This window comes from Crotalus tigris, unplaced genomic scaffold (genome assembly GCF_016545835.1).
Source record: "Crotalus tigris isolate CLP2741 ecotype Arizona unplaced genomic scaffold, ASM1654583v1 scf7180000017568.12009008, whole genome shotgun sequence".
Taxonomy (NCBI): domain Eukaryota; kingdom Metazoa; phylum Chordata; class Lepidosauria; order Squamata; family Viperidae; genus Crotalus; species Crotalus tigris.
In genome coordinates, this window is record NW_024096478.1 from 10,020,304 (window position 1) to 10,047,692 (window position 27,389).

At 34.7% G+C, this 27,389-nt stretch overlaps 1 protein-coding gene across 1 annotated transcript; it reads right to left on the minus strand.

Annotated features, from left to right (window-relative positions):
• Nucleotides 1-210: 210 nt before the first annotated feature.
• Nucleotides 211-25,889, minus strand: RARS1 (arginyl-tRNA synthetase 1). The gene is made up of 15 exons (XM_039353339.1): nucleotides 25,670-25,889; nucleotides 24,068-24,202; nucleotides 21,152-21,346; nucleotides 17,554-17,665; nucleotides 17,100-17,200; nucleotides 15,929-16,050; nucleotides 15,498-15,618; nucleotides 14,130-14,259; nucleotides 11,254-11,358; nucleotides 9,421-9,599; nucleotides 8,870-8,979; nucleotides 3,914-4,019; nucleotides 2,704-2,876; nucleotides 1,282-1,529; nucleotides 211-418 (listed from the first exon to the last, which is right to left on the minus strand). Exons 1-15 carry the CDS (start codon nucleotides 25,712-25,714, stop codon nucleotides 309-311), a joined length of 1,992 nt encoding a protein of 663 aa, XP_039209273.1. The 5' UTR covers nucleotides 25,715-25,889; the 3' UTR covers nucleotides 211-308.
• Between the last annotated feature and the right edge of the window lie 1,500 nt (nucleotides 25,890-27,389).

The following is a 27,389-nucleotide window of genomic DNA, read 5'->3' on the forward strand; positions in this document are numbered from 1 at the left end:
ATATGTCAAATTTCTAAAAAATAAATAAATCGTGTCTTGCTTACAAAATTTCCCTACCATAATTCAAATTTTATGCGAACTTTAAATTCATGCAAATTTCAAAATGCATACGGATTGTCCCTGCATATAACTTTTGTGGCTGAAAAGATATCTAACTTGCTGAAAGAGAATTGTAAGCATTTCTGGCACGATAAGAAAGAGAACATCCAATCTGATCATCTGTTATTTTTTATTAAGTTCTAGCCCTGGCAAGGAAAGAAGAAACTGTTTATCCTTTGCTTCTAACAGTTTTTTAAAAGTAATTTTAATTACATTTTTTGGACAGGCTTGATTCCCAAGATATCAAAACCTTTGGCCATCACAGCAGCTGTTGCTTCACACAGGAGCATTCGCCACATGTTCACATTCACTATTTCACCTAGATACGAAAGAGACACAGCACAAAAATAATGTATAAATATTAGATGCAGCCCTTTTGGAAATTAATACCTATCTTGCCCCTTTTACAGATTCAATATCAACATTATGCAGGCAGTTATAATCAGTTCCTGTCAATCTATTGCATATGAAGTTTATGAACAGGCACTATACAGGTAGTCCTTTGAATGGTCATTTAGTGGCCAAAGTTACAACAGCACTGAAAAAAGTGACTTATGCATCCCCATAGTCATGTGATCAAAATCCAAGTGCTTGGCAACTGGCATATATTTATGACAATTGCAATGTCCTGGGGGGTCATGTGATTTCCTCTTGCAACCTTCTGACAAGCTACGTTAATGAGGAAGCCAGATTCACTTAACAACTGTGTGACCAGCCACTGCAGTGATTCTCTTAATAACTGTGGCAAGGAAGGTGGTAAAATAGGGCAAAATTAACTATTTCATTTAGCAATAGAAACTTTGGACTTGATTGTGGTTGTAAGTTGAGGACTACTTTTGTGGTGATTCTGTTCAAACTTTTGCCTCCATAAGAGATCCAATGCAGCTATAATTTAAGTTCAGCAGTCTATCCAACCATGTATTTACTTTGCAATCACGGCAGGGTTTTACTTCAATGGATTAGTCATTTTATTTGCCATATTTTCTAGCCTTTTTTAAAATAGAAAATATATTTAGCACAAAGGTCTTGTAGGGTCTTTCAGTATGAGATTCCAGCCAACATGGTTTGAAAGGAAAGATTTCATATATCTTTGTATTTCTTACTAAGTTGTCAATACTTTGGGGTTTTAATAATTTTCATACAACTATCCCACTTTACATTCAAAATACTAAGGTAACTCACCAGTTTGTCTATCTTTTTCCACACAATAACAGTTATCATAGAATTCAGTAAATGTGGTGGCTAGCTCATAGAGGTAATCGCAGAGTGTGTGCAGTAAAAGGTCATCTAAGCACTTTTGGATGATCTCAGGAAACCTCAAAATGCATTTGCCTAGTTTCCATTCTTTTTCATGATCCAGTATTATTTTGGTTGTTCTAGCTGCCTTTTGTAATTTATCCTCATTGATATTAGCCAGTCTTGCTATAGATCTGTTACAGAAATAAACCTTAGATTAGATGCCAAAGGATCAAACATCTTTATCCGGACTCCCACCCAAAAGATTATGCAACACAAGAACAAAGATGTACCAAAATTACTGACTTATCCCAAAGGGATGGCTAGCTAGTATGCATTATTTTGACAATATTGTTAGAAATAGTGCTTCTTAAAATACAGAATTACATCTTGAAAGATGTCCTGTAGGAGAAGGGATGTCAGAGCCTAGGGGTGGAGTGAAAAGAAGGATCAGCCTAGAGTCCCTACATAACCACAAGCGAAATATCCCTTGAGAGCGGTTGACCCTTAGCTAACTCCAACCAGGTGCTGATCTTAGTTGAGAATATTCCTATGCATAGGCTTCGGGCAATAAATCAATTTAATTTAACTTTCATGAGTGGAGCTGATCTTTCACATCTGAGAAGTCCTGAGCCAATGTAAAACAAATAAAAGCTACATCAGCCACTGATTTAGGCTTCAATTGCTCTATAAAAATAACTGTGAGTAAGGTATCGAGCAGCCTCACCTGAATCATCTTGAGTTCTTATGCAAGATCTAATTAATACATATTAAAAAAAAAACCTTTAAGTTACATATTCTCCTCAGCCTGTGCCAAGTGAGCAGGAAAAGGCATATTTGATTAAAGGAGGGCCCAGCAGGTTCAATATATGCCCAGCAGGTTCAATACATGCCTCAGCAGCTCTTCCCTACTGAATCCCAATCACTGCAGAACCGTAACATGTATTTTCACTCCAATCACTATGCATGCTATGCAAGTGCGTCCAAGATTACCTTATCAAATTACTAAGTCTTGCCCTAAAAGCAAAATATATTGCTGAATGGGCTGTATGTTGCTTTTAATGCTTAAAGTTTTAAAGTTAAATGTTTATGTTAATTTTTTTCTAGGTCCTTCGGGCATTAAAATGATTATTGATGTATGTCCATAGCTATAGATTATGAAAGCAAGCATGTTAAACATACTGACAATTGAATGCCATTTTTATAGTTAATAAATTAGCAAGTTTAGCACATATCAGCATAGCCTCAGTGTTCTAAAACTGATTAGCTAAAGTTTTAGCTAAAATGTAGAGCAAGGCATTGTCCCATATTATATATTATCATATATTATAACTTGAAAAATAAAAGAACTTGGAATACTAGCCCTACCTGATTCGGGTGAATGCATAAAGTAAATAAGCAGCAGTATTTCCTCTATCATCAAGCATCTTATCAAAAGAGAAAATATAATCATTTATTCTGTGATGAGACAGGTCTGCATATTTAATGCAGCCAAAGGCAACTGAGGTCTGGGCTGCCTTTAATTCTTCAGCTGTAAGAACCTGTTAAGACAAATAAAATAAATGAATGAATGAGTTTATTTAATTACCACCAATGACCAGAAAGATAAAGACACAAAGCACTGAACAAATACAAAAAAAATAGTGTATCAGCCATATATAACTATAAAAGATTGAAAAGATTAGATAAACCATATTGCTTCTAAAACCAGCCAAGTAGCATCCAATGACACCTCATAAATGAACAATCTTGTATCATTTCCAGCTACCATATTTTCTGGCGTATAAGATGACTTTCTAAACCATGAAAATCTTCTCAAAAGTCGGGGGTCGTCTTATACGTCCAGTCGTCTTATACGCTGGAAAATACTGTATTTTCCAGCATATAAGACGATTTTCTAAACCATGAAAATCTTCTCAAAAGTCGGGGTCATCTTATACACCCAGTCATCTTATACGCCGGAAAATACGGTACTATTTGGAGACATGGTTTCTCAAATATTGCAGTTTCAAAGTTTCCAACACTGTTTAACTCAACTTTACAAGTGGCTTAAAAAAATTCTCTAAAACAACTGAATGACATTGACATAAGCTCTATTTATATATGCAAAGAACTTGAGGTCACCAATGAAAGTTACAGTTACCATTCAAGCATTTCTTAGTAATGAAATTACTTCCCCTCCCAATACAATCAATACGAAAGTGGTTCCATCTATTCTTCATTTTATGTTGTTCTGCCATCTGCTGGAAAGCTGAGATAATACAAGAGTCTGCAGACCGGGCAAAAATTAATCTTTGAATGTATGAATTCCCCAAGAGTATTTCAGTAGATCTTGCTCTATTCCCTACCCATTTAAACATCAATAATAGCTTTAAGCACTATAAAACAGTATCCAAGATGGGATATCTCAGTACAATGTTCATTGCTAACCAAAAAAATATAATTAGCAAAACATGCCAAAACATAACAGTAAATTAAAACAAAAGGAAATAAAGTGTACGACATGCTGCTTCATAAAAGCAAGATAGCAGAAGAAACAAAATTACGTTGGATTCAAGAAAAAAAAGGAATTCATTACCTTATCTCTTTCTTTTTCCTTCAGTTTATCCATTGATCGCTTCAGTCCCTCTTCAAGAAGATCAATCAGTCTTACCGTGTCTCCAGAACGTGTTTTGAACTTTTTTCTTATAGCAAAGAATGAAAATTATTATTTTCCGAAATGGCATTTCATTTTAAATAAAAGTTACATTCCAAATATAAACATATGCTGCTTTCACAGCATGAAAGTGACATCCCAAAAAGACAACTCTTTGTATCCATGGTGACAAGGAAAAATATATTTTAAAAATGGATGGATTTTAAAGAATCTAAATTTTATTTCAATGTAAGTACATAGACTCAAACTAAGAGGATTAATTAAAGCTGAATTTTAGTTTGAACACAGGAATATTATAATATAATTAATTTTGGAAAGGAGCACTTTTTTCAATTGTTACAATTTATCTTAATAAGGTATACTAGAAATCAAACTCTCCCTGCACTCCTAAAAAGATAAGCCTTATTGTTATACACTTATAATTTATTATTATTGTTATAAATAATAACTTCATTTTAGGTATAAGAAAATGCCTTTTCTCCAGCAACTGGTCTAGCTATTTCAAACATGGTATTGGTAGTTTTCCAGAAGTTAGCAATAGCATGAGCACTTATATACCGCTTCACAGTGCTTTATAGCCCTAAGCAGTTTACAGAGTCAGCATATTGCCCCCAACAATTTGGGTCCTCATTTTACCGACCTCGGAAGGATGGAAGGCTGAGTCAACCTTGAGCCGGTGAGACTTGAACTCCTGCATTCTAATGACTGTGTCACCTTGGGTCCAAGTTAATCCTGTGAAAGCAATTACTGATACTTTAGATCAGGGGTGTCAAACTGCCAGCCTGTGGGATGGACGTGTCATCTGGAAGCCACGCCCACCCCATTGCTGGCAATGGCAAAACTGTTCCGATACGGAACTTTATAAAAATCTACAAGATACATTAAGCAAACCACTGAAAGATGTTTGTAATGGACTATTGTTAGAGGCCAAACTTCCAAATACATGGATAGAAGCAAATATTACTTTGATACCAAAAGAAGATTCAGACTTGACGTATATTAAGAACTATAGACCGATTTCACTACTCAATGTGGATTAAAAATTTTTACTTTAATAATGGCAGAGAGATTGAAAAAATACTTAGTTGAATTTATACATCCAGATCAAAACGGCTTTTTACGGAAGAGACAAATTAAAAACAATTTAAGGGTGATAATGGATTAGAGTATTAGAATATTATGAATTACATCCAGGGAAACAATTAGCATTAGTGTTTTTAGACGCCCAAAAGGCGTTTGATAATGTTTCTTGGCAATTTGTGGTTCAGCAATTACAAATAATGGATTTGGAAAGAATTTTATAAATATGATAAAAACAATATATATAGCAACCAGACAGCAAAAGTGATAGTGAATGGAGATTATACTGAGAACTTTGAGATAAGAAAAGGTACGAGACAAGGGTGTCCACTATCTCCATTATTATTTATCTTTACTTTGGAAGTACTAAATCAGTGGTTCTCAACGTTTGTGTGATGGCGACCCCGTCACACAAACGTTCTGCGCATGCGCGGTTGCGCCCCCTGCGCGGTGCGCATGCGTGGTGGCGCCCCCTGAGGGGAGAAAATGGCGGATCGCCTTCTTTGGTGACCCCCGAAAAATGGTCGATCAACCCCAAATGGGGTCGCGACCCATAGGTTGAGAACCACTGTACTAAATAGAAGGATAAGACAGGAGACAGAAATTAAAGGATTGAAAATAAAAGATGAAACATATAAGTTACAAGCATTTGCTGATGATTTAGTGTTTATCTTGGAAGAATCTTTAGAGATGATTCCTAAACTATAGGGAAAGATGGAAGAGTATGGAGAAATGGCAGGACTAAAAATAAATAAAGAAAAAACTAAAGTAATAGTAAAGAACCTCACAGATAAACAAAAAAGGCAAATACCAGAGAAAACAGGTACAAATAGTGAAAAAAGTTAAATATTTTAGGTATTCATTTTTTGGCTAAGTGTTTGTCAATAAAAGAAGACAATTATACAAAATTATTGAAGCAAATAAAGCTAGACTTGGAAAGACGGAAAAATCTGCAGCTGTCAATATTAGGAAGGATTGCTACAGTAAAAATGAATGTGTTGCCGAAGATTTTATTTCTATTTCAAACAATTCCAATAAAACTTGAGAGAAAATTCTTTCAAGATTTAAATTCATTGGTTTTCAATTTTATTTGGCAGGGGGAAAAAGCTAAAATTAAAATGAAAACATTACAAGATGCTAAGGAAAATGGAGGTTTTGGGTTGCTGGAATGGACGTTGTATTACCAAGCATCTGTGTTAACATGGGTGAAAGAGTGGATAACACTTAAAATAAAAGGTTATTGTATCTAGAGGGACATGATTTACAATTGGGGTGGCACGCTTTCTTATGGTACGGGAAAAACAGAGTTCGTAAGTACTTTCAAAATCATTTTATAAGAAATGCCTTGTCAACAGTATGGGAAAAAATTAAAGCTAAAATATATTTAAAAATTCCAGGGTGGTTATCAACGATGGAGGCATTTATACATCCAAACTTGGTAGACTTTGAAAAAATATGGACATATAAAGATATTCTAGATATTGATGGGAAATTAAAATCTAAACAAGAACTGGAAAATCAGGGAATTAACTTGTCCTGGTGGGCACATTTACAGATACAAAGTAGATATGAAAAAGATGTAAAAATGTATGGATTTTATAAGGATCAAACTGTGTTTGATAAGATTTTGTTAACCTCAGATGAGAAATTAATTAAGAAAATGTATAACTTTTTGTTAATTTTGGATATGAACAAGTGAAAGAAACAATGACAGGATGGGCAAAACATTTTGGCTATAATATAGAATTAGAAAAATGGCAAATGTTATGGGAGAGAAAGTACAAATTAACAATGTCAACTTCATACAAAAAAAATATGTATAAAATGTTTTATAGATGGCACCTGCCACCAGCAAGATTAGCAAAAATGTTTTAAAAATATGTCAGATAGATGTTGGAAATGTAAACAAAACATAGGCACGTATTATCACATTTGGTGGACATGTGGTAAGGCAAAGGCCTATTGGAGAAAGATACAGATGTGGTTAGAAAAAATATTGGGTGAACAAGTAGATTTTAAACCTGAACTTTTTTTACTAGGTATTATGCCTGAAAAGACTAATAAGCAGAAATTATATTTAATCTTACACATCACTACAGCAGCAAGTATAATTTTTGCACAATACTGGAAGAATGAAGGATTGCCATCAGAAGAAGAAATAATCAGGAAAATATTGGAATATGCAGAGATGGACAGATTAACTATGAGGTTGAAAGATAAAGAAGATACAGACTACTATCAAATTTGGAACCTATTTTATTCTTGGCTAGAGGAAAACATGAAGGATTAGGAATTGAACATGTATTAGTATAGCAAACTCCAGACAACTTGTTGAATGGAAAAACCAACATATGTTAATGAAAAAAAACCCCCAGTGTGTTCCATTTGCCCTCTGGACCATACTGATCCTGATCAAAAACTTTCTGGAGTGTTCCATTCCCGAAACAATAGGTTTTACATGTTCCCCATTTCATTTCATTGACTGAAGTGTAATAAAATTACATTTAGTTAATTATTATGGTTAGTCCTCATATAATTTATAGTTTAAATTTTAAGCCACCACGTGAGGCCCCAAAATCTCAAAACAAGATAGGTAGCAAATAAATTTAACAAATAAATAAATAAACATTTAAAAAATATGACTGAAATAAAAAGATTAATTCAATAGCAACATGAAAGGGCTCCACACACAAAGGTTTTGGGGCCTCATGTGGCTCTGCTTGCCTTAGATGGTAAATCCCTAATTAATGGGCATAATTCAAAGCTAAAATAGGAGAATAAAAGAAAGAAGTGACAAGAGTTAATAATAAATATCTGGATGGGGGAAAAGAGAAAAAGTATTTCCAAATGAAAAAAAAAATGCTTCCTGAATATTACTTAACCTGTTATTTTAATTAATGCAGGTTTGATTAATCGTATTTATAAAATTGTGTCGATGGATGCAGAAGATTTTTATTTCCAACACAGAAAATGGAATTACAACATGCAGATCAAAAATGAGATGTCTACATAGGTTTTCTTGCACTATGCACTAATGTATAAATTCAGTGTTACAGCTCAAAGTAAAACTGCAGAATGTACAACCAAACATCATTCTAACAATCCTACAAGAATAATATACTTTAAAAAAACAAGGCAAAATAAATGTCACAATTGAATTGATGCTAGAACTGTTCAGAAATACAAAACAGTCAATTGGGGTACTACAGAAATACAAAACAGTCAATTTGGGTACTACAAATTTTTTTTCCAAAGGAAAGTCTTATACAGAGTCAAACTATTCATCCATCTAGATTGATATTGGCCTCATTTCCAGGCATTAGCTCAAAAATAATTCAGAAAAAGTAGCAGCTTCAAAAGCATCCAATTCAAAAATATTTGATCTAAACAGTTTATTTCCTAAAACTGCCTTCAATGTGAATATTGCATGGTCCAAATCTCTATTGAATTAATCTTTCTTAAATGAGGATATCAATTCCTCCAGTGAGATTAACAATAGAATTTATCTTAAGGCATACTGAAGAAGAGAGTGAATTTAGTGTAGTGGTTAAGGCAATAGGCTAGAAACAATTAAGTTTTGAGTTCTAATCCTACCTTAGGCATGACACTTAACTGGATTATCTCAGTCAGCCTATCTCAGACAGAGGAACAAACTAATGGCAAACTACTTCTGAAATTGTTGGCAAGAAAACTGCAAGGACTTGTCCAGATAGTCACTAAGAATCAAGACAGACTCAAGGTACATAGACATTCACAGACACTCACACACATACCGAAGAAAATACGTTGTAAACTTACTTGTCTTCTCCCAACACCACTCCAAAAGGAGCATGAATTACTTTGGTCACTTTGGGGTCATACCAGCCAATCATCTGAGCTGCTGCAAATATTGTTTGTAAGTGTGTAGACTGCAAAACAAAGTAGGATTGAAGTTGCAATTGTTAATTATGATGTCATATAATTTAAAGCCACCACATGAGGCTCCAAACACTCTATTTAAAGGCTGTGCCTTGTTTCAGAGAAAGCAATGGGAGCAACTGTCCTGAGAACCAAGGAAGGAACTGGCCTCCCAGGAGGGTTCAATACTCAAAATGATCAGATAATCCTTTTGTTCAACATTAATCAGTTAAATATAACTGGTTGTATTTTGTGTTTCTCTATAAATTTAATGGGTTGATGTCAATGGGTAAAAATAACAGACAAAAAAAAAAAAAAACAACCCTGTCACAGGAACTAATGAAATGGGAGGGGATATTAAATGAACGGTACATCTAGATCTGCTGTGGATCACATTAATGTCCACAAGCAAAACATTTTACAAACTGACAACACAGGTTAGAGAAGCTCACCTGCCCACTGTCTACCACATAAATTACATAATGAGCTTTTTCTTCAAAAATCCTCTGTTTTATTGCTGCCAAGTCTGATGTATCATATGTGAAACCCCCATCAGACTTCACAATTGTCAAAGGAACAGAACATCCTGGCACAAATACAATCTTCCGGCCATCGTCCACTTGTACAACTCCTAAAAATAGAAAATACATCATTGGTAAACATGCAAAAACAGATGGAAAATTATACTAAAGTTTGGGAAGCAAATCTACTTTTTTTTTTTTTTACAAAAAAAAAGGTACAAATGAAAATCAGTTCAACAAATATTTACAAACAGAACTTGTCATAAAGGCATACTCCAAGCCAAGCAAACAGGCATACAAAATGGAGTCAAATGTTTAAAATTTCTACATCTGCCAATTCCAATGCAACAATGGTAATTATCTCTTGAGATGGGCTTAACTTCTGATTTCAGAGACTGATTAAAGGAGGGAAAACAAAACATCCAGTTGCATTAAATTTTTAAAAAGAATCAGAGGACAATGTAGCAAAACGGTTTTGAACTCAGTTTAACTCTCATCCTGCTCTCACATAAGGCTTTGCTCCAAATGTAATCAAGAACAATGTATTTGATTATGTTCCCAAATGTAACATCTCTTACTTTCTATTTTGAGTCAACTAATTTAATTCATGATTTTCAGCAATCAAAAACCTATGGATCTTATTATTAATAATTCACAAAAGAATAATCCACTATTAAATATTTCCAGATTATAAATTTAGCCTTCCTAATACAACAAATTCTGTTAGTGGAAGCCATATATCTAAAACATAGGAAGCAATGATATTATTAGTTACTAAACTCCAGTTAAATGTAAGAAGAAGCAACAAAAAACACTTGTTTAGTTCAGAAAGAGATGAAATACAATGAAAGAATTATGAAAACAACTTCTATCAGCCTTCAGTATTTTAAAGCATGTAATTCAAAAGCTAACCTTTCTCACTGTGTGTTGAATTTAGGTGGTCTGGATTAAGGTATCAAGAGTTAATCATGGCATTGAGCTATAGATGGCCATCTTAATGATTAAGTTAAGGATTTTAAGAGATGGAATGGCAACAATTGTAAATTGTCAGAAACTAGCAACACTTCAAATAGATAAGGACATGTTGTCTGAAGATAGAAGATTCTCATATCAACATTGCATGATATATATGCATGATATATTTACATCTATTATGGAAATACCAAAAGGAACCAATCAGAAGTCAAAGATCCTGCCCAATTTTACTATCAGCAAGCTGCAATGTAATGCTTTCTTTCCAGGCCAGAGGATGTAAAATAGTAATCTCCATATTTGGGAGCTGCCCAACTGAAGAGGAAACTGGAAATAACACAACACAGAACACTGAAGAATAGCTATCTTGAAAATTACCAATCAAGAGTCTCCATATGATCACTCATGCATCAATTCATTCTTTTACCTATCTGAACTTCACTTTGTACTAGCTATCCAAACTGTGCATGTACGAATGGTTGTCGTAATTAAAGAACATTATGCTTCTCGTTTACTTCTTGTATCACTGAACTTACATGTGTGTGTGTGTGTGTGTGTATATATATATATATATATATATAGGCACCAAGTTAGGTTTACTGATTAGATATTAATTATAATATCAATTAGCAAGCGAAAATTTTCAAACTGTACAGATTGTTTTAATAAAGACATACAAAATGTTTTTAATAAAAGCAAACTTTCCCGAAGGTCTGAAACATTTATTAAATGTATTATCATTTTAAACATATTTCAGCTATTTAACTTCCAATTACAATACAGATGTGTTACCTTTTTCTTCAAGCTCCTTCACAATTCCATGCATCCTATCTTGGTAGTATGATTCTCCTCGATCTATGATGGAAACATCCAAGCAGTCATAGATCTTTTGGAATTCTGATCAAGAGGAGGAGAAAAAAAATCTAAGCATATAGCAGTGAAGAATTTGAGATACTTAAGTTGAAAATATGTAGTGATTAGAATAATACAACAGCAAATTATATGGAAAATGAACAATGTTAAAAAGCTGGGTTCAGCTTGAAATTGACCAAGGCCTTTATCCTCAGTTTAAAGCACCGAAATAATTAATAGTATCCTCTCCTCTCATAGGTAATTCCAACTGGCTTAATGAACCTTCAGGTAAACAAGACTGAAGCTGACTTTTGGTTTTTATCAGTATTCAATGTAGGTTAATAATTTCCACCATTATGTTAACTGGAAGTTGAATCATGGGATAAGCAGCATCCAAGGATAAGCAGCAAAATGTTTCAAACCAAAAAGGAAAGAAGTTCAGTTGCCATGGCTCAACTTCCAGACAACTCTACCTGGATAACTGAGAATCTTCATTGACATAAAACATGATGTTAAGCATTCAGAAAGGTAAGCAAGAGAAAGACTGAAAATATCACACACTTGATTGCCAGTTTTCTACAGTTCCGGTTCGCGGCGGTGCGGTCGAGAGAAGGGAGTCGTCCCTTGAGTATCCCCTGACGGTAGACCCCTTAGAGGGTCGAAAAGACGCTCTGGAGGAGCGTCTACCATTGAGGAGGCTTCTCGGATAGTTGCAGAGGAACGGCGGCATCCTCTGTGCACCGAGTATCTCCTTTGGGCCGACAGGGTAAAGATCGGCCAGTAAAATGGCTGATCATTTAGATGCGCCAACCGCAAGCCACAAGATCAGCTAAGCAAACGGACCAACCGTGGAGAACTCGGTGAGATTTTCCTTTCACCTCTATTTTCTTTATGCCTGTGAAAAGTTTTTTTTCTTGGAATTATTCCCTTTTCTGGTGAAGCAGCTTTTTAAATGGGGAAAGAGAAGCACAAAGGATTAAATTTACTTTTGTTTTAATGATTGATTTTATTTTTGGATATTGGGAGCCTCAAGAAAGTTTTTATAATATTTGGAGAACATTGTTTGTTTTTATCTTTATGGTGGCCGGAAGGATTGAAATCTGATTACTTTCTGGAGGACACTCTTGGACAAATTTATTCATTGTATTTGCTATCTTTTCTTCACTGGAAAGGCTTTCATTTTGTACAAAAGAAAAAGACGAGGAAACTGGGAGGAGATGGATACTGTGATCGTTTTTTAAATATAGTCTCCTTCAAAAGGACAAGGATTTGAAATATAATAAAGATGGAGGAAACTGGGGTAGATCTTATTTATAAGTATATTTTGGACAAAATTTTGGAAAATACGGAGCAGATAATTGCTTGCTCAAAGGAGATTTCTTTGTATCGACAAGGCAAAAGACAAGGACTAAGTGAAACATCAGTTTACACACAAGAGGCTTGTGCTCCATTTACCGAGGTGGAAGAAGTAAACTTACAGTTGGATAATCAATTGATTTTGGAAAAAAGACTTGATATCAACAGACAATGGACTTATGATAAGGAACTGGACAATCTTGCTTCAGAAGGACAAGTTGGCCTGCAGACGCCAATTGATTTTGAGATAAGAGGAAAAAACATGGGAAGAAGAGAAAAACGCGAGCAAAGAGGACTTTAATTGAAATTTAATCAACATTAAAAGAAAGGGGAAATGATGTTTTGCTACGAGTCATTCAGATTAACTATAACTTTTATACTAATTTAACAAAATGCACAATGGGAGCTTCCTTTTTGCAGTGTATAGTGTGGCAGGCGGAGGCCCGATTATGAAAACCTGCTTGGATTAGAAAGAAACCCAGAATACGATATAAATATTAAATTTGATTATAGTAATGTGGTAAAGGTTTTATAGCAATCTGGATTGATTTGATTTGGACTTTGTTAAAAGGGCTTTATATGTTTTTAATATTAGAGATGGTATAATAAGAAAAAAACTGAAATATGGGAAATGATGGAATTAATTATTGAAGATTTGGAGAAACAGTGAAAAACAATACAATATTGGTCAGAAAGAGAAGAATTTATTTTTGGAGTTAATAATGTTTAAATAAAAAAACACTTGGGGCACCTGAATAGTAAATGGATATGTTAGTTTAAATTTAAATATTTGCAAAAGAAAGCATGATACAGGATCTTTGGGATGGAAAATGAGTTTTTAAACTTTTATTGATTAATGAAATTTATATAGAGAGATATATTTACTGAAAATTTGTTTTAGAAATGTTTTAATGAGCTTATAATATAAATAGAGAATGTTAGTTTATTTTTAATTATATAACTTGGATGAAATGTTATATTACTGAATGAATTGGTTTTAGAAAGATATTGACTTGATTATGTTTTTAAATAAATGGAGAGTTATTAAGCTTAAGCTTAAATGTGTGAAGAAATATAGGTTTTTATAGATTAAACTTTTTTTATTGATCAGTGCAGTTGATGGTTAGATATAGTAATGAATGAATTCATCTGAAAATGTATCAATTTGAGTATAATATTCTATATAGATAGAGAGGGAAATTTTAAAGAAATAATGTGTATATATTTACTATGTTATTGTTTGTTTTTTAAAAAATTGATCACCATGTTTCCACATGGATTCTTAAGCTGTGTTGGTGTAAAATGGAAAACTAATAAAAATTATTTTGGGGGAAAAAAAGCTAGGCCTTAAAATCAACTATAATTTTCCCTATGCAAATCACTGTAGTGTGATAAATCCATAAATTGTTGCTGAAAAACAATTGCTCAAAAGTAGCCAAGACAAACATATCAAAAATCACCTTTTCGGGATACATCACAAATGAGGTTCCAAGCTTTAATGATGTCTGGACTTTTGCTCTGCAATAGGACCACACAGTGGTATGCATGCTTCTTAAATTCTTCCTCTGTGTCAAACCTTCTTTTTGATTCCTAGGTTAAGAATATAAAGATGTTATGAAATAATATCTAATGTGAATTAAATGGAATCCAATCAAAGTATTCATAACAACTTTAATGTTCAGATTAGGTAAAAAGGGCAATATTCATTAAATTTTAAATTAATAAACACAACTATATCAATTGCAATTCAGCAATTGTTAACTGTTTGATCTTCTTAGCATGTTAGTGTATGTAAAAGGCTATTTAATATATGGAGGAATTAAGCACATTATTTGCTGCAGCTCTCATGCTGAAGAGAAAATGAGAATCCTCACTCACCTACTGTATATAAGTTTACTGTATATGAATCTATCTATGGAAAATATCCTGTGTTATTAATCTGCAGAATTCCCAAATGTGTGTGGCTTGCTGGCATGATGGAGTTTCTTCTATAAAGAAGTAGAGAACGACAATCTGCTCTCACTGGAATTATCCTCCCCCAATATATTTAGAAGTGGTGCAGGTTTTTAAGCAATCTAAATGCATCTAATTTTAAAGAGTTGAGTTAGTCTCTGAAAATATCTGCAGCTATGCAGAAATTGTATTTTCAAGCTCCCCACTCAATGATTATTTGTGTTTGGGTAATAAGTGGCAAAATCTTCTGTATTCAGGGACAGTTTCTTCAGGAGTAGAAAGACCACTCTCGCTTTTAATCCTGACAGCAACACCCCATCATGCAAGGACACAATAATCTGTCTCTGGAGTCATCCCACCAATCCCCTTTTGATCAAAAATGTTTATGCAGTCTATTGATCTAAGGTGGAGATTTCAGTTTAGTACCTCACCCTGCTGGCTCCTATAATCCCCAGAAAAAGGCTATCAGTGGCATTAACAATTATTTGACTGATTTTTTTGTCAGGCAACTTAGTTATTTCAGATTATCATTTTTTCAACAACAACACATATGTAGATGATGACTGTACCTGCATTTTCTCCTACTGGACTGAAATAACTCATTCATTTTGAAACATACTATTTTTCCTCTAATTAAGAATAGCATCTAATAAAGCTCTGAATAAACATTTGCAATATTACTTGCCGCAACACTGATTCTCACGTAATGGTCTATACTGATCCCTTTCAATTTAAAAAGATTCTTACAAAAATAATCTATTATAAGGAATAATGCAAGAAAAAGAAAACCAAATACACTGTTTCAGTACTGTGTAAAACATCAAGCGTTTTCTAAGCAATTATAATAGCAGGAACAAATGCTGTGGATACCATACCTTATAAAAAGCCTGGAGGTCTCCTATGGGTGGAGAAACAGTGAGGTAATCTGGAAATTTATCTTGTAGATGAGCAATAAGCATCCCAAACTGGGTGCCCCAATCTCCTAAATGATTCAATCTGGATAAAAGAAACATAACCAAGTGTAAAGTACAGGTAATATTTACATAGGGAAACATTATTTATTTCAGTTAATCTAATTAAAATGGTTCATCCAGAGTTGTCCTAAAAATACTGTGCCAGATAAACTATCTGCCATGGTATTTCCAGTGGGCTTATTGCTTAATTAACAGTTCATTGCAAGTCAGAGGTGTTCTAGCATTTAGTGTCATATAAGTTATTGAAAATAAAGTTTGACTGCTTCACAGAGAGAAGCACTGTATCTCTAAGTACCTTACGAATATGCCCATAATTATACTACATGACTTACCTTAGAACATCATGCCCCATGAATTCAAAAAGACGGCACATGCTGTCCCCAATTATAGTTGATCTCAGATGTCCAACATGCATCTCTTTTGCAATATTTGGGGAAGAGAAATCAATCACCACCTTTTTATATGGAATAATGAATGAAAAAAAAAAGTTTAAAAGTTTAGAATACAATTGGTGTTATATATTTTTAGCTGTATTATAAAATCCAGCTATTGTGAGTAAAGAATGAACGTAACTGTATACTGCTCTATGTTTACAAGAAGCTATAGTACGTACGTACATACGTACATACGTACATATGTACATACATACATACATACATCCCTTTAACTGTGGAACCCATGTATACACTAACCAGACAATATACAAAACCCGTTTGGTATAGTGGTTAAGGTACTAGCCTAGAAACCAGGAGACTGAGTTCTAGTCTTGCCTTGGAAATAAAAGCTGGCTGAGTGATGTTGGGCCAATCATCCTCTCTAAACCTCCTTCCATAGGGTTGTCGTTGTGGGGAAAATGGGAGGAAGAAAGTTTGTATGTTTGCCACCTTGATTTATCTATAAAAAAGGTGGGATAAGAATCAAACAAATAAATGAAAAAATACTGTATGTTCAGGCTCTACGCAAATTCTTTGTGTTTTGTACAAATGTTTCTTTAAAAGTAAGATAACTATTTTCTATATTTAAAAGGGCAGAATTTTTGGAAGCTTATTTTATTACCGTATATGCCGGCGTACAAGGCGACCCAGCGTATAAGGCGACCCCCGTCTTTATCGCCAGGCCGCATTCCTAGAATGTCGTCTTATACGCCGGAAACTACCAGTATTTCTGGCGTATAAGACGACTTGGCGTATAAGACGACCCACGTCTTTGGCGCCAATTTTAGCGCTCGCGGAAGTCGCCTTATACGCTGGCATATACGGTAATCTGGATCAAAATCTAAAGAAGGTCACAGGTATTCTTCTATGCTTATAAGCATGAACTGTTTTTTCTGTCACTAGCTCTCCTTCCTGGAATATTGTGAAAGACCTGTTTCAATGTTATGAAAGAGTTTGTACAGAGGCTGAAAAAAAAAAGGCTACACATTAAAAAAAACACATTCCTTTTTGGCAAAGTCACCAGCATTTGTCAAGCAAGATAAGATACCAACAGCCATTTATTGTTCACCTTTTTTCTTTCACCAGCAGCAGGTGGTTGAACTCCATTCATTAGCATACTGCTCAGCTGTCCGGATACAAAATCCTTTTTCAAGTGTACATTGATGAAACCTTTACAGTCATCAAAATTAAAACGGTCATTGAGAATATAAAATTTTCTTTACAAAGAAAATACTTTGTGGCAGATTAGCATATTTGTAGACAATGCAGAAGATTAGTATAATATTTGTAATCACAATACAAATCTTCAGTTCAACGCAAATGATAGAAAGTTTATGTAAAAAAGCTATGCATACTTACACCAGGTAGAAACACTCTTTATTAACAGACTTACTCAATAATTAGTTTAGGAGGAAGAAGTATGGTCAGCAAGTGTCAGAACATGATACTGTCAAATTAATTTTATTATAATATACACTGCTAGAAAATTGTTTCTACTTATATTAAAGACAGAGTAACTGTACCAGGACCAGCGATTTCAGTTTTCTCAATACATTCATTGTCTGGAATATTTCTGGCAATCTTGTCAGCAATGTCTCTTGGGCTTACTTTTTGCTCCTTAGTCTTGAGCAGTATCTGAAAATAAGGAAAGGAGTCAGTGTAATTGTTTATTGACTAGAAAACGCAGCCAGACACACAATGCCATGGTCAATATTCTACAGATTCATCATTTAACCCACTTTGGCAAAAATAATAGGTATTATTTTATAAAAAACCTGCTTGGAATCCACAAGTTAAAAAATGCCCCAAACATCAAATTGTTATTCAAGGACACAGAGAGTCATTTATACATACTTTTAAAAGTCTGGAGCCGAGGATAGCAAATAACTCTGGTTCTATTTTGATATATCTAAACCAGATCAGTTCAGGTAAGAAAAAAGTGTATTTACACTGTCAACATGCACTGATTTAATTGATTAGAGAACATTACAAAAATTGTACCGATGTGGATGAATATATTAGGAAGTTCCCAGCTGGTGAGGCAATTTGGCTTGTGGCAAATTGACCAAAAGGGTTGATTATTGTGCCTTTAGAATTAGTAGGGAAACTGCATATGGCGTAATACAATGGAGAGCATTAATCTAATATCCTCTTTCTTATTTTACCAAAAATCATTCCATATAAGCTTTGTTGATCAAAACTGGTATCTATAGGCCCATATGGTAAAAACTAAAGGACATGGAAATAAATAATAAAGAGGATGAATTAAATGAAGGAAATAAAAGTATCCTTCACTAATTATTCTTTCATCATGAATAATAAAATCATACTTTGCACACAAGTACATCAACAGGCTTTTGCTTATACCACATATTTAAAACAGATTTTTTTAATGCAGATATGCAATTCCCATTATTTTTGGATTTCTAAATCACCCACTTTTCCTACATTGTCATTTTGTTCCTACCTGTTCAGAGTAACTTTCCTCCTAATTATATTAATTCAGAAAGAATTTCCTTGAACTCATCCCTATTATCATCGCTTGAATGTTAATATGCAACTATCTCCAAACATCTTCTTTTGCATGACATAAAAATCCTAGATAATTTTATGTTATATGAGAAAATATCTACAGACCTATCCATCCTGGACATAAACTGCTTCAACTTCTCCCCTCAGGGTGCCGCTATAAAGGCACTGCATGCCAAAACAACCAGACACAAAGATAGTTCCCCCCCCCCATGCCATCACTCTGCTAAACATTAACTTCCACAGCACTGTCTTATGCCTAAAAATATTTACCCATGTAAGAGGGCTGTATTGCTATTACACTTCTCATCTTCTTCATCTTTCTTATCTTCTCATCTTTCCTACTACTATTGGTAGTACTATCCTTTTCCTATTGGTATCTTATGATTTATCATTTGTTATATCTTATGATTTATGACTGTAAATATGATTTATAATCTTTGACATCACTTTGTTGTTTGTATGTACACTGGAAGCTTATGCACCAGAGACAAATTCCTTGTGTGTCCAGTCAGACTTGCCCAATAAAAGAATCCTATTCTATTCTATTCTATTCTATTCCATTCCATCCTATCCCATCCTATCCCATCCCGTGTGTATTTTCTTATATACAATGTTTAGACCCTCGTATTTAAAATTAAACCTGCCCCTTCATTTTCCTGCATATATTAGACCAGACTATGTTTACTCAAATCTATTATACCTTTTATTTATCTCTACTTTCATAGACACATTTCTTTTCATTCATGTATGCATGCATGTTCTTCACTATTTATTCTTCTTGCATTTCAAGATACAACCTGTCATGCTATTTCAAAGAGTAAAAGAGATGAGAGAGATGTGGTGTCTCCTTGGTTGTGTAATTATGGAAAGATTTCCCATGTATGTTTGTGGTGATATCACAACTATGTTGGTAAGAAATGTCAGTATGCATGTACTTTTGTATGCTGACAAAACTATGATATTGACTAAGAACCTGAGTTGTTTTCAGCAAATTTAAGTAGAGTTTGATGATGCAAGGACAAACATGGATACACACATTAATTTACCAAAGATCACTGTTGTCTTTAAAAAGGAAAACTGAGTGAATACTTGTAAGCTATACATAAGTAGAAAATGTCCGAGATCATATATATTTATATATAAGTGGATAAATGTTAGGATATGGAATACAATTAGTGGAGAGCGTGTCTGCAAGGAATTCGGGGACTGAATGTTTGCAAGGAATGTTTGTCAAAGGATGTAAGTAAGTATAAATCAGCTGCTTCCACACAGTTTGTTATGGAATGTTGGGCATAAGAGAAACATAAAAGTATATAGAATGAATAGTGACTTTAAGAAGCATATGTGATAAAATGAGAAAAGATAAGATCAAGGATGAATGTGTGTTGAATATAAATGTGAGACTAGTATGAAATAATTATCCTGAGGTCATCTGATCAACAGAGATGAATGACTATCAAATCCCAAATTTATGAACAGTTAATGGGATGAAAAAAAAAAGGAAATACTAAAAAGAAATAAAATTGAATTACTAAGAAAATAGTAATGACTGGATGGCATTTATGAAATTTTAAAAGAATTGAGAAAAGAACAAAATAATTTGATGTATGGAGGTATGAAGGTAAGCATGATTTGTAAGGACAGAAAATATAGAAAGGAATATAGTGAGTGACCTTTGTGTCAACTATGTTTAGTTATATTTCTTTTTTCTTTCTTAACTTGTGCCTTAATTTCTTTAGTTTACTGCTCTTTAGATTTTTTTTCTCGCTCTTTGCCTAATATTACTTACTCCCAAAAGCAATATCACAATAGTTATATATATGTGAAAATTTATATTGCTATTTATTACAGCATTAAAATGTAGATGTTTAAGTATTTTGCATTGTACAACACACTGCTCATAGAAATTTTCAGACTAAGAATGGAAGGGGAAAAAAACAATAGTTCATTTAAAAACATATTTATTATATAAATAAATCATCCATAAAAATCCTCTTACAGAAGTCATACCCACATTTATTTGGAACAATAAATATGATCCTTGATTCCCAGAAAGATTTGTGTTGCACATCTTTGCTGATCTTTCACTACAACATTTAAAACCTTTGGCCTAAAAGACTCTAATTTTTACTACTGCTACTTTTACTTTTTTTTAAATTGCTAGATTGCTAATCTTATCCTTTCAACACTTTTGCTTTCCTTTCAGTTTATATTATTATTAAGTTATCTGCTTTAAATTGCACAAGAAAAAAAGATGTAGGAATAGTTAAAATAAATACATGCAAACAGTTTGACAGATCCCACTGAAATATTTGATTTTTTGGCTATATAATTATCAAATCAAATTTTGAGAAGTCCTGAAGTCCAAAACAACATCACTATACAGTGCCACTCACATTACTACACTTTCTCTATTTAATATTTTTCAAGTTGTTTACAAAGCATTGCCACAGTTCAAAGATTTAATAATATATGGCAGGTCTATGGAAAAATAACTAATAAAAGCAGATCATTTGTATGTTGTCATAATCTTATCTGTTTGAGATGCAGCAGTAAAGAGCTATGAAAAGTACACACACTATCAATTACCTGAGATATGCTCATAGCACTGTTACACTGGTAATCACCAAACCTGGACTGTTGACTTGGTGTTACTGCCAATGGTGGGTTTTCTAAATCAGGATATGCAGCTTTGATAGCTGCCTTAAAAAGTTCTTGAATCCTGTAATTGATATTAATCATGCCTTTGAATGATTTTTCTCTATGTCGTTCCTCGTGAAGGCTCTAAATAGGAATACAAAATAAAATTACTTAACAATGAATTCAAATAGATAAGAATGAATACATGTTCCATGGAGCTAAGAATTCAAAATGCAATTTCAAAGTATAAACATAAGAAAGTCCTATTTATTAATTTCCCATCTTTTTAAATTAGAATTCCACAAATGGTTTGAATTAGGTGGTCATGTATATATACATTTGTTTCTGAATTAGAAAGAATGAAAAAGTTCAATTGCTACATGATGTGTCACACCTCTTAAAGACAATCCTGACAAATCTGGATGTTTGTCCATATCTAGTTCTATCCAACTCTTTGTGTTTTTGTGTGAGTGTGTGCATGTGCATATACTTGCAACCTGTCCCCCTTTTATTTGACAAAACCCTTATACTGTAAGTGCATTTCCAGAATAGCAACATACAGTGAATATAAAAAAATCTACCCACACACCCGTTACAATGCCAGGTTTTTGAGATGTAAAAAAAATCAGACCAAGATAAATCACTTTAGAATTTTTTTTTAATTAAAAGTTTTATTTTCCATTTATCAATTACATAAATATAAAAATTCACATTTAACAAAATAAAATAAATTCATACACATAACCATAGGTGTTGCTTGCCCACTTCCCCCCAAACTGCATCCACCCTCTCTAACACTCTCCCTTACTTCCCTCCTCTTTCTCACCTCTCTTCATCTCTCTCTCCCAGAATTTTTTACATCCTTAATATAGCGGTACAATTCAATTAAAAAATAAACTGAAACCTTTGGGAAGGAGATAACAATAAAAAACATACAATAACGTGGTTGCATAAATGTGTTCACCCTCTTATAAGTAGGGATGTAGCTGTGTTCAGAATTAACCAATCACATTCAAAATAGTACCATCAATTAGAGTGCCTCTGATGAAGCATATATAAAGTTGAGTTGTTCTATTAGGATGTTTCTGACATTTACTCAGTTGCCTCTTGCAGCAAAAGCCATGGTCTGCAAAGAACTTAGAAAGCATCTAAGGCAGACATGTCAAACTTGCGACGTATTGGAACTTTTTCCCCATTGCCAGCAATGGGGTGGGCATGGTTTCGTCGTGATGCATCCAGCCCGTGGGCCGGCAGTTTGACACCCCTGATCTAAGGGATCTCGAGGTATCAGTCAGGAGAAGGGCATAAAAAATTTCCAAGGCATTGGCTATACCATGGAACACAATCATCAACAAGTAGAAAAAATATGGCACAACTATGACATTACCAAGAACTGGATGCTCCTCCAAAATTGATGAAAAAAGAAAGAAAACTGGTCCGAGAAGCTACCAAGAGGCCTAGAGCAACTTTAAAGGAGCTGCAAAATTTCTGGCAAGTACTGGTTGTGTACCACATATGACAATAATCTCCTGTATTCTGCATATATCTGGGCTATTAGGTAGGATGGCAAGATGGAAAAATATCCAAGCCCAGCTACATTTTGCCAAAACCTACATGAAGTCTGACTAAAACATGTGGGGAAATGTATTATGGTATGATGAGATCAAGGTTGAACTTTTTGGCCATAATTCCAAAAAATATGTTTGGCACAAAAACAACATTGTGCATCACCAAATATAGCCTCTACCACAATGAAAAATGGAGGTGGCAGCATTATGCTCTGAGGCTGCTTTTCTTTAGCTAGAACTGGGGTTTTAGTCAAGGTGGAAGAAATTATGAGCAATTCCAAATATTGGTCAATTTTGGCACAAAATCTTCAGGCCTCTGCTAAAAGGCTGAGATGAAGAGGAATTTCATCTTTCAACACGATAATGACCCAAAGCATACCTCCAAATGAACAAAAGAATAGCTTCACCAGAAGATGAGCAAAGTTTTGGAATGGCCCTGCCAGAGCCCTGTCCTGTATCCAATTGAAAATCTGTGGGATAACCTAAAGAGGACTGTGCATAGGAGATGCCTCGCAATCTGACAGATTTGGAATGCTTTTTGCAAGGAAGAGTGGACAACGATTCCCAAGGCAAGATGTGCCATGCTGATAGGCTCCTACCCCAAAAGACTAAATGTTGTCATAAATTCAAAAGGTGCTTCAACAAAGTATCAGTTAATGGGTGTGCATTTTTATGCAGCCACATTATTATAGTTTTGTTATTTCCCCCCCCTAAAAGTTTTCAGTTTGTTTTTCAATTGAATTATACAGCATATATGTTATATTAAAGGTAGAAAAAATTCTGAAGTGATTTATCTTGATCTGATTTTTTACATCTCAAAAAGCTGGTATTTTAACAGGGGTGTGTAGACTTTTTATATCCACTGTACATCAAGAGAGAAAATTCCTTGCAGTTTTTCCACAACTCTTTTCCCGCAACCTTTCTACTTTTATTTTCTCCTCTGGATGTGGTAATTGTATTCAGTGGCTTTCAATTTTGTCCCAATTTAATTAAGTTTCTTATCTTTAAAAAAACAAACAAAAAACACAGAGCAGACTTGATGGACCACTGGGTCTTTTTCTGCCATCAGTTTTTTATGTTACTATTGTGCGCTAAACAATTCCAGATGCAATGTCTTCTATTTTCAATTTATTAAGTATTGACACAGTGATCCCTTTAGTTCTGGAAACCTATCCAGCAGCTTAGAAGCACACATGCTCATGATTTTCATAAAAATAAAAGTGATTCTTTCAGATCTGTAAAAATATCCATTTTTCTTATTCATAATGCTTGCTGTCCAGAAAGTTCAAAACCATACCTTTTGTAGGATATTTAAGCGATATTTTAATTTTGCATTTTCTTCCCGCAATTCTTCCAAAGTTGGTGAAGCTCCCAAGCATCCATAGTTTTTCAAATGATCTATTTCAGCAGTCAAAAACTTGATTTCTCTTTCCTAAAATGTAACAATGATTTTTTTTTAATGCTACAGTTTATTTCCAACAATTAAATAAGTGATACCACTCTTATTTCATCATGTATGGAACGCTAAATACCTTAGGAAAGCATACACAGTAAATTAACATTGCTGATTTGTCATCTATTAATCTGTATCTTTTTATATCTTTAGGTTTTAAATATCAATCTACTATTAAGCCTACTGAAGGAATAAATAGCTTTTTGAAGTAGGTTTCTGATATTAAAATGTGCAAATTTTAATCAAGCTTTCATGTCACAAATTATGGAAATAACTAATCTTCTCATTTATGTAGTAAAAATTATAAGAAAATGTGAGTGCACTGATGTGTTTGAAAGAATAAATACAATGGCCACATGGCAAAGAAAGAAGCTGCTAACAACTGTCACTTTAATGTGAAAAAGTTATTGCGAGAGATGTTTTAACATGTTATAACTTTTCTCATTTCATTTTTATAGTTTTTATTTTATTTATTAAATGTATAAGCTGCTATCCACCTCATTATTTTTCAGTCCTGATAGTAATTATTTTGGCTTCCTTGGTGATTGCTGGAAAGGCAGAAATTTATATGTAATATTTTATTGCTTTAATATAAAAAGAAAACAAAAGGAGAAAAGCAAAACAGGAAAGAGAGAAAACATTTTATTACAAAGAGAAAATTATGCCATTCAGTTTATGATAATCAAATGCAGAATAATTTAACTTCTGACATTCTTTCCTTTGCTGTCGGGAAATGCCAACTTTACCATAGATTGGGAAAAACTAAAAACTAAGGACAAATTGATAGGTGTGTAACAGTTCTAGTTTTTACCATACATCTTTTCATGAAAGAACTAAATCCGTCCCATAAAAGAACTAGCTTATTTAATGTTTTGGGCAGTAAATATCAGAGATGTGATCAGCAGAATTCACACCTAAGTGGAAATTGTAAAAGATGTCTACAAAAGAGGGGAAGAGACAGAAATACGAGGCTAAAAGATAAAGAGGGGAGATGGATTTCTCGGGAAGCATTCTTTTTCCCAATTAAGAGGGAACTTAGTTGCTACTGACAAAATGGCAAAATTTAAAATGCTTTAACTAAAGCCCGTCTTCGCTATTCCCCACTTTGCCTTGCACAACGGAGTCGACCGGGGGAGCAAAGAGCAGTCCTCTGCTTTAGAAAATTCATCTCACAGCCCCGCGAAGAATATTAAAGAAACGCATCGTTTCTGAAAAGACCGAAGAGAGACTCTGAAGAGACAAAGGAGAAAAGCCCAACGCTTTCCCGCGAAAGCTCCAGCCTTGCCACGCGTCCGCAGCGGGAACCCCAGCAACCGCCTGAGAGAGAAAAAGGGCTCCGGCGCCTCTACAGAGAAGAGCCAGGACCGTCCCGGCTGCCTCCTCTTCCGAGCTGCCCCCTTTTCTTCCCCGAAACCGCGCCCGACCCAGTCTGGGGAAGCCTCTGACCTGTCGCTGCAACCGCTCTATCCATTCCGCCGCTAGCATTGTCATTCTCGCGAGCCACAAGGTAGCCGCAGCCGAAACCGGAACCAGAACTCACTGTTGACGCAAAGGCGAGAGAGAGGATCCGAGGAAGAAAGCGCGGCGTGACTCCTTCCATGCGCCTTCGGGCTCCCCCTATTGAATCGCGTCGGAATTGTTTCTTGCCATTCGACGAGCTTTCCTTTTGGGAGGCTTCGTGGCGGCCTGTAGCGAAGGACGAGATTTTGGATAAAGAAACGACTTAGACTGCAAATTAATTACGGGAAAGGATAATGGACGAGAGGAAACGATTGTCTGGGAAGCGCAGGACAAACCGTGCGAAACAACGATTCAGGAGACTCACAGCTGTCCAGCATCTACCGCTTGAGGTAGTTGGGTACACTCTCATGGTAGAGTCAAACATTTACTGTTCCAATCACCCCCAGAGCATTCTCAAAGCACAATGCAATTGTGACAGGATGAAAAGAGACATTTGTCATGATATTGGATTGTTTTCCTATCAGGGTTCCCAACAGGGATGAGAAAAACCCATTTATGGTTTTGCACCTACAGAATTCTTGCACTGCAATTTTTGACGGGCTGGGGGGCAGATACTTGTAAGAAAATGTGTAAGGGATTTGCACGTCTTTTCACAATGCTGATGAGTGGCACATAGAGAATAAAATAGTAATGTTTGAGTGGACATGATAGCAGTATTCCACTATTTGAGAGGTTGCCACAAAGAGGAAGAGATCAACTTATTTTCCAAAGCACCAGAGGGCAGGACAAGAAACCATGAATGGAAACTAATCAAGGAGAGAAGCAACCTGGAATTAAGGAGAAACTTCCTAACAGTGAGGACAATTAACCAGTGTCAATTAACCAGCTTGCCTTCAGAAATCATGGGCACTCCACTGGAGGTTTTTAAGAAGAGACTGGACAATCACCTGTCCAAAATGGTATAGGATCTCCTGCTTGAGCAGAGGATTGGACTAAAAGACCTCCAAGGTCCCTTCCAGTTCTATTCTGATTGATTGCTTTGAATTCAATACTGCTGAAATTCCCACATATGTCTGCTCACAATCAGAATTTGTATACTCTTCTTCAGTGCAAGAAATCTGTCCTTGTTGCTGTCCTTACAGTGTAAGGTATTTCAAAGAACTTTTGGGAAATATGCAAGTATTATAGCCCATACTTTAGCACTCCCCCAATCACCATACTGCAATATTATTACAGAGCCATAAACCAAGTCACAATACTAAAGCTATTATTTCAGGAGTGTCAAACTGCCGGCCCATGGGGCGGATGCGTCATGTGGAAGCTGCACCCACCCCAGCTCCGGCAAGGGGAAAAAAGTTGTGACACATCACGTGCCCTTTAATGTAATTCAAAGAATAGAGGTGTTCATTGACTGTATTTGTAATTTATTTGTATTTATAATTTATATCCTGAGTTTATTTTACAAATACCTCGAAGTGGCAAACATATCCAACATACCTTTCTCTTCCTATTCTCTCTGCAACAAGAACTTTTTGAGGTGATTTGGGCTGAGAAAGAGTGACTGGCCCAAAGTCACCCAGCAGGCTTTCATGGCTGAGGAAGAATTAGAACTCACAGTCTTCTGCTTTCTAGCCTGGTACCTTAACTACCAGATCAAACTGGCTGTTTACTGATGATAATCTCTTCTAACACTTCAGTGCTCCTT

Bases quoted from the DNA above. Each gene is read 5' to 3' on its own strand.
- RARS1 (XM_039353339.1), bottom strand. From the start codon at position 25,714: ATGACAATGCTAGCGGCGGAATGGATAGAGCGGTTGCAGCGACAG. The intron at 16,051-17,099 runs GTGAACAATAAA...CCATATAAAAAG, and splicing joins CTGCTGGTGAAAGAAAAAAG to GTGGTGATTGATTTCTCTTC. The intron at 15,619-15,928 runs GTAAGTCATGTA...TCTTTTATCCAG, and splicing joins ATGGGGCATGATGTTCTAAG to ATTGAATCATTTAGGAGATT.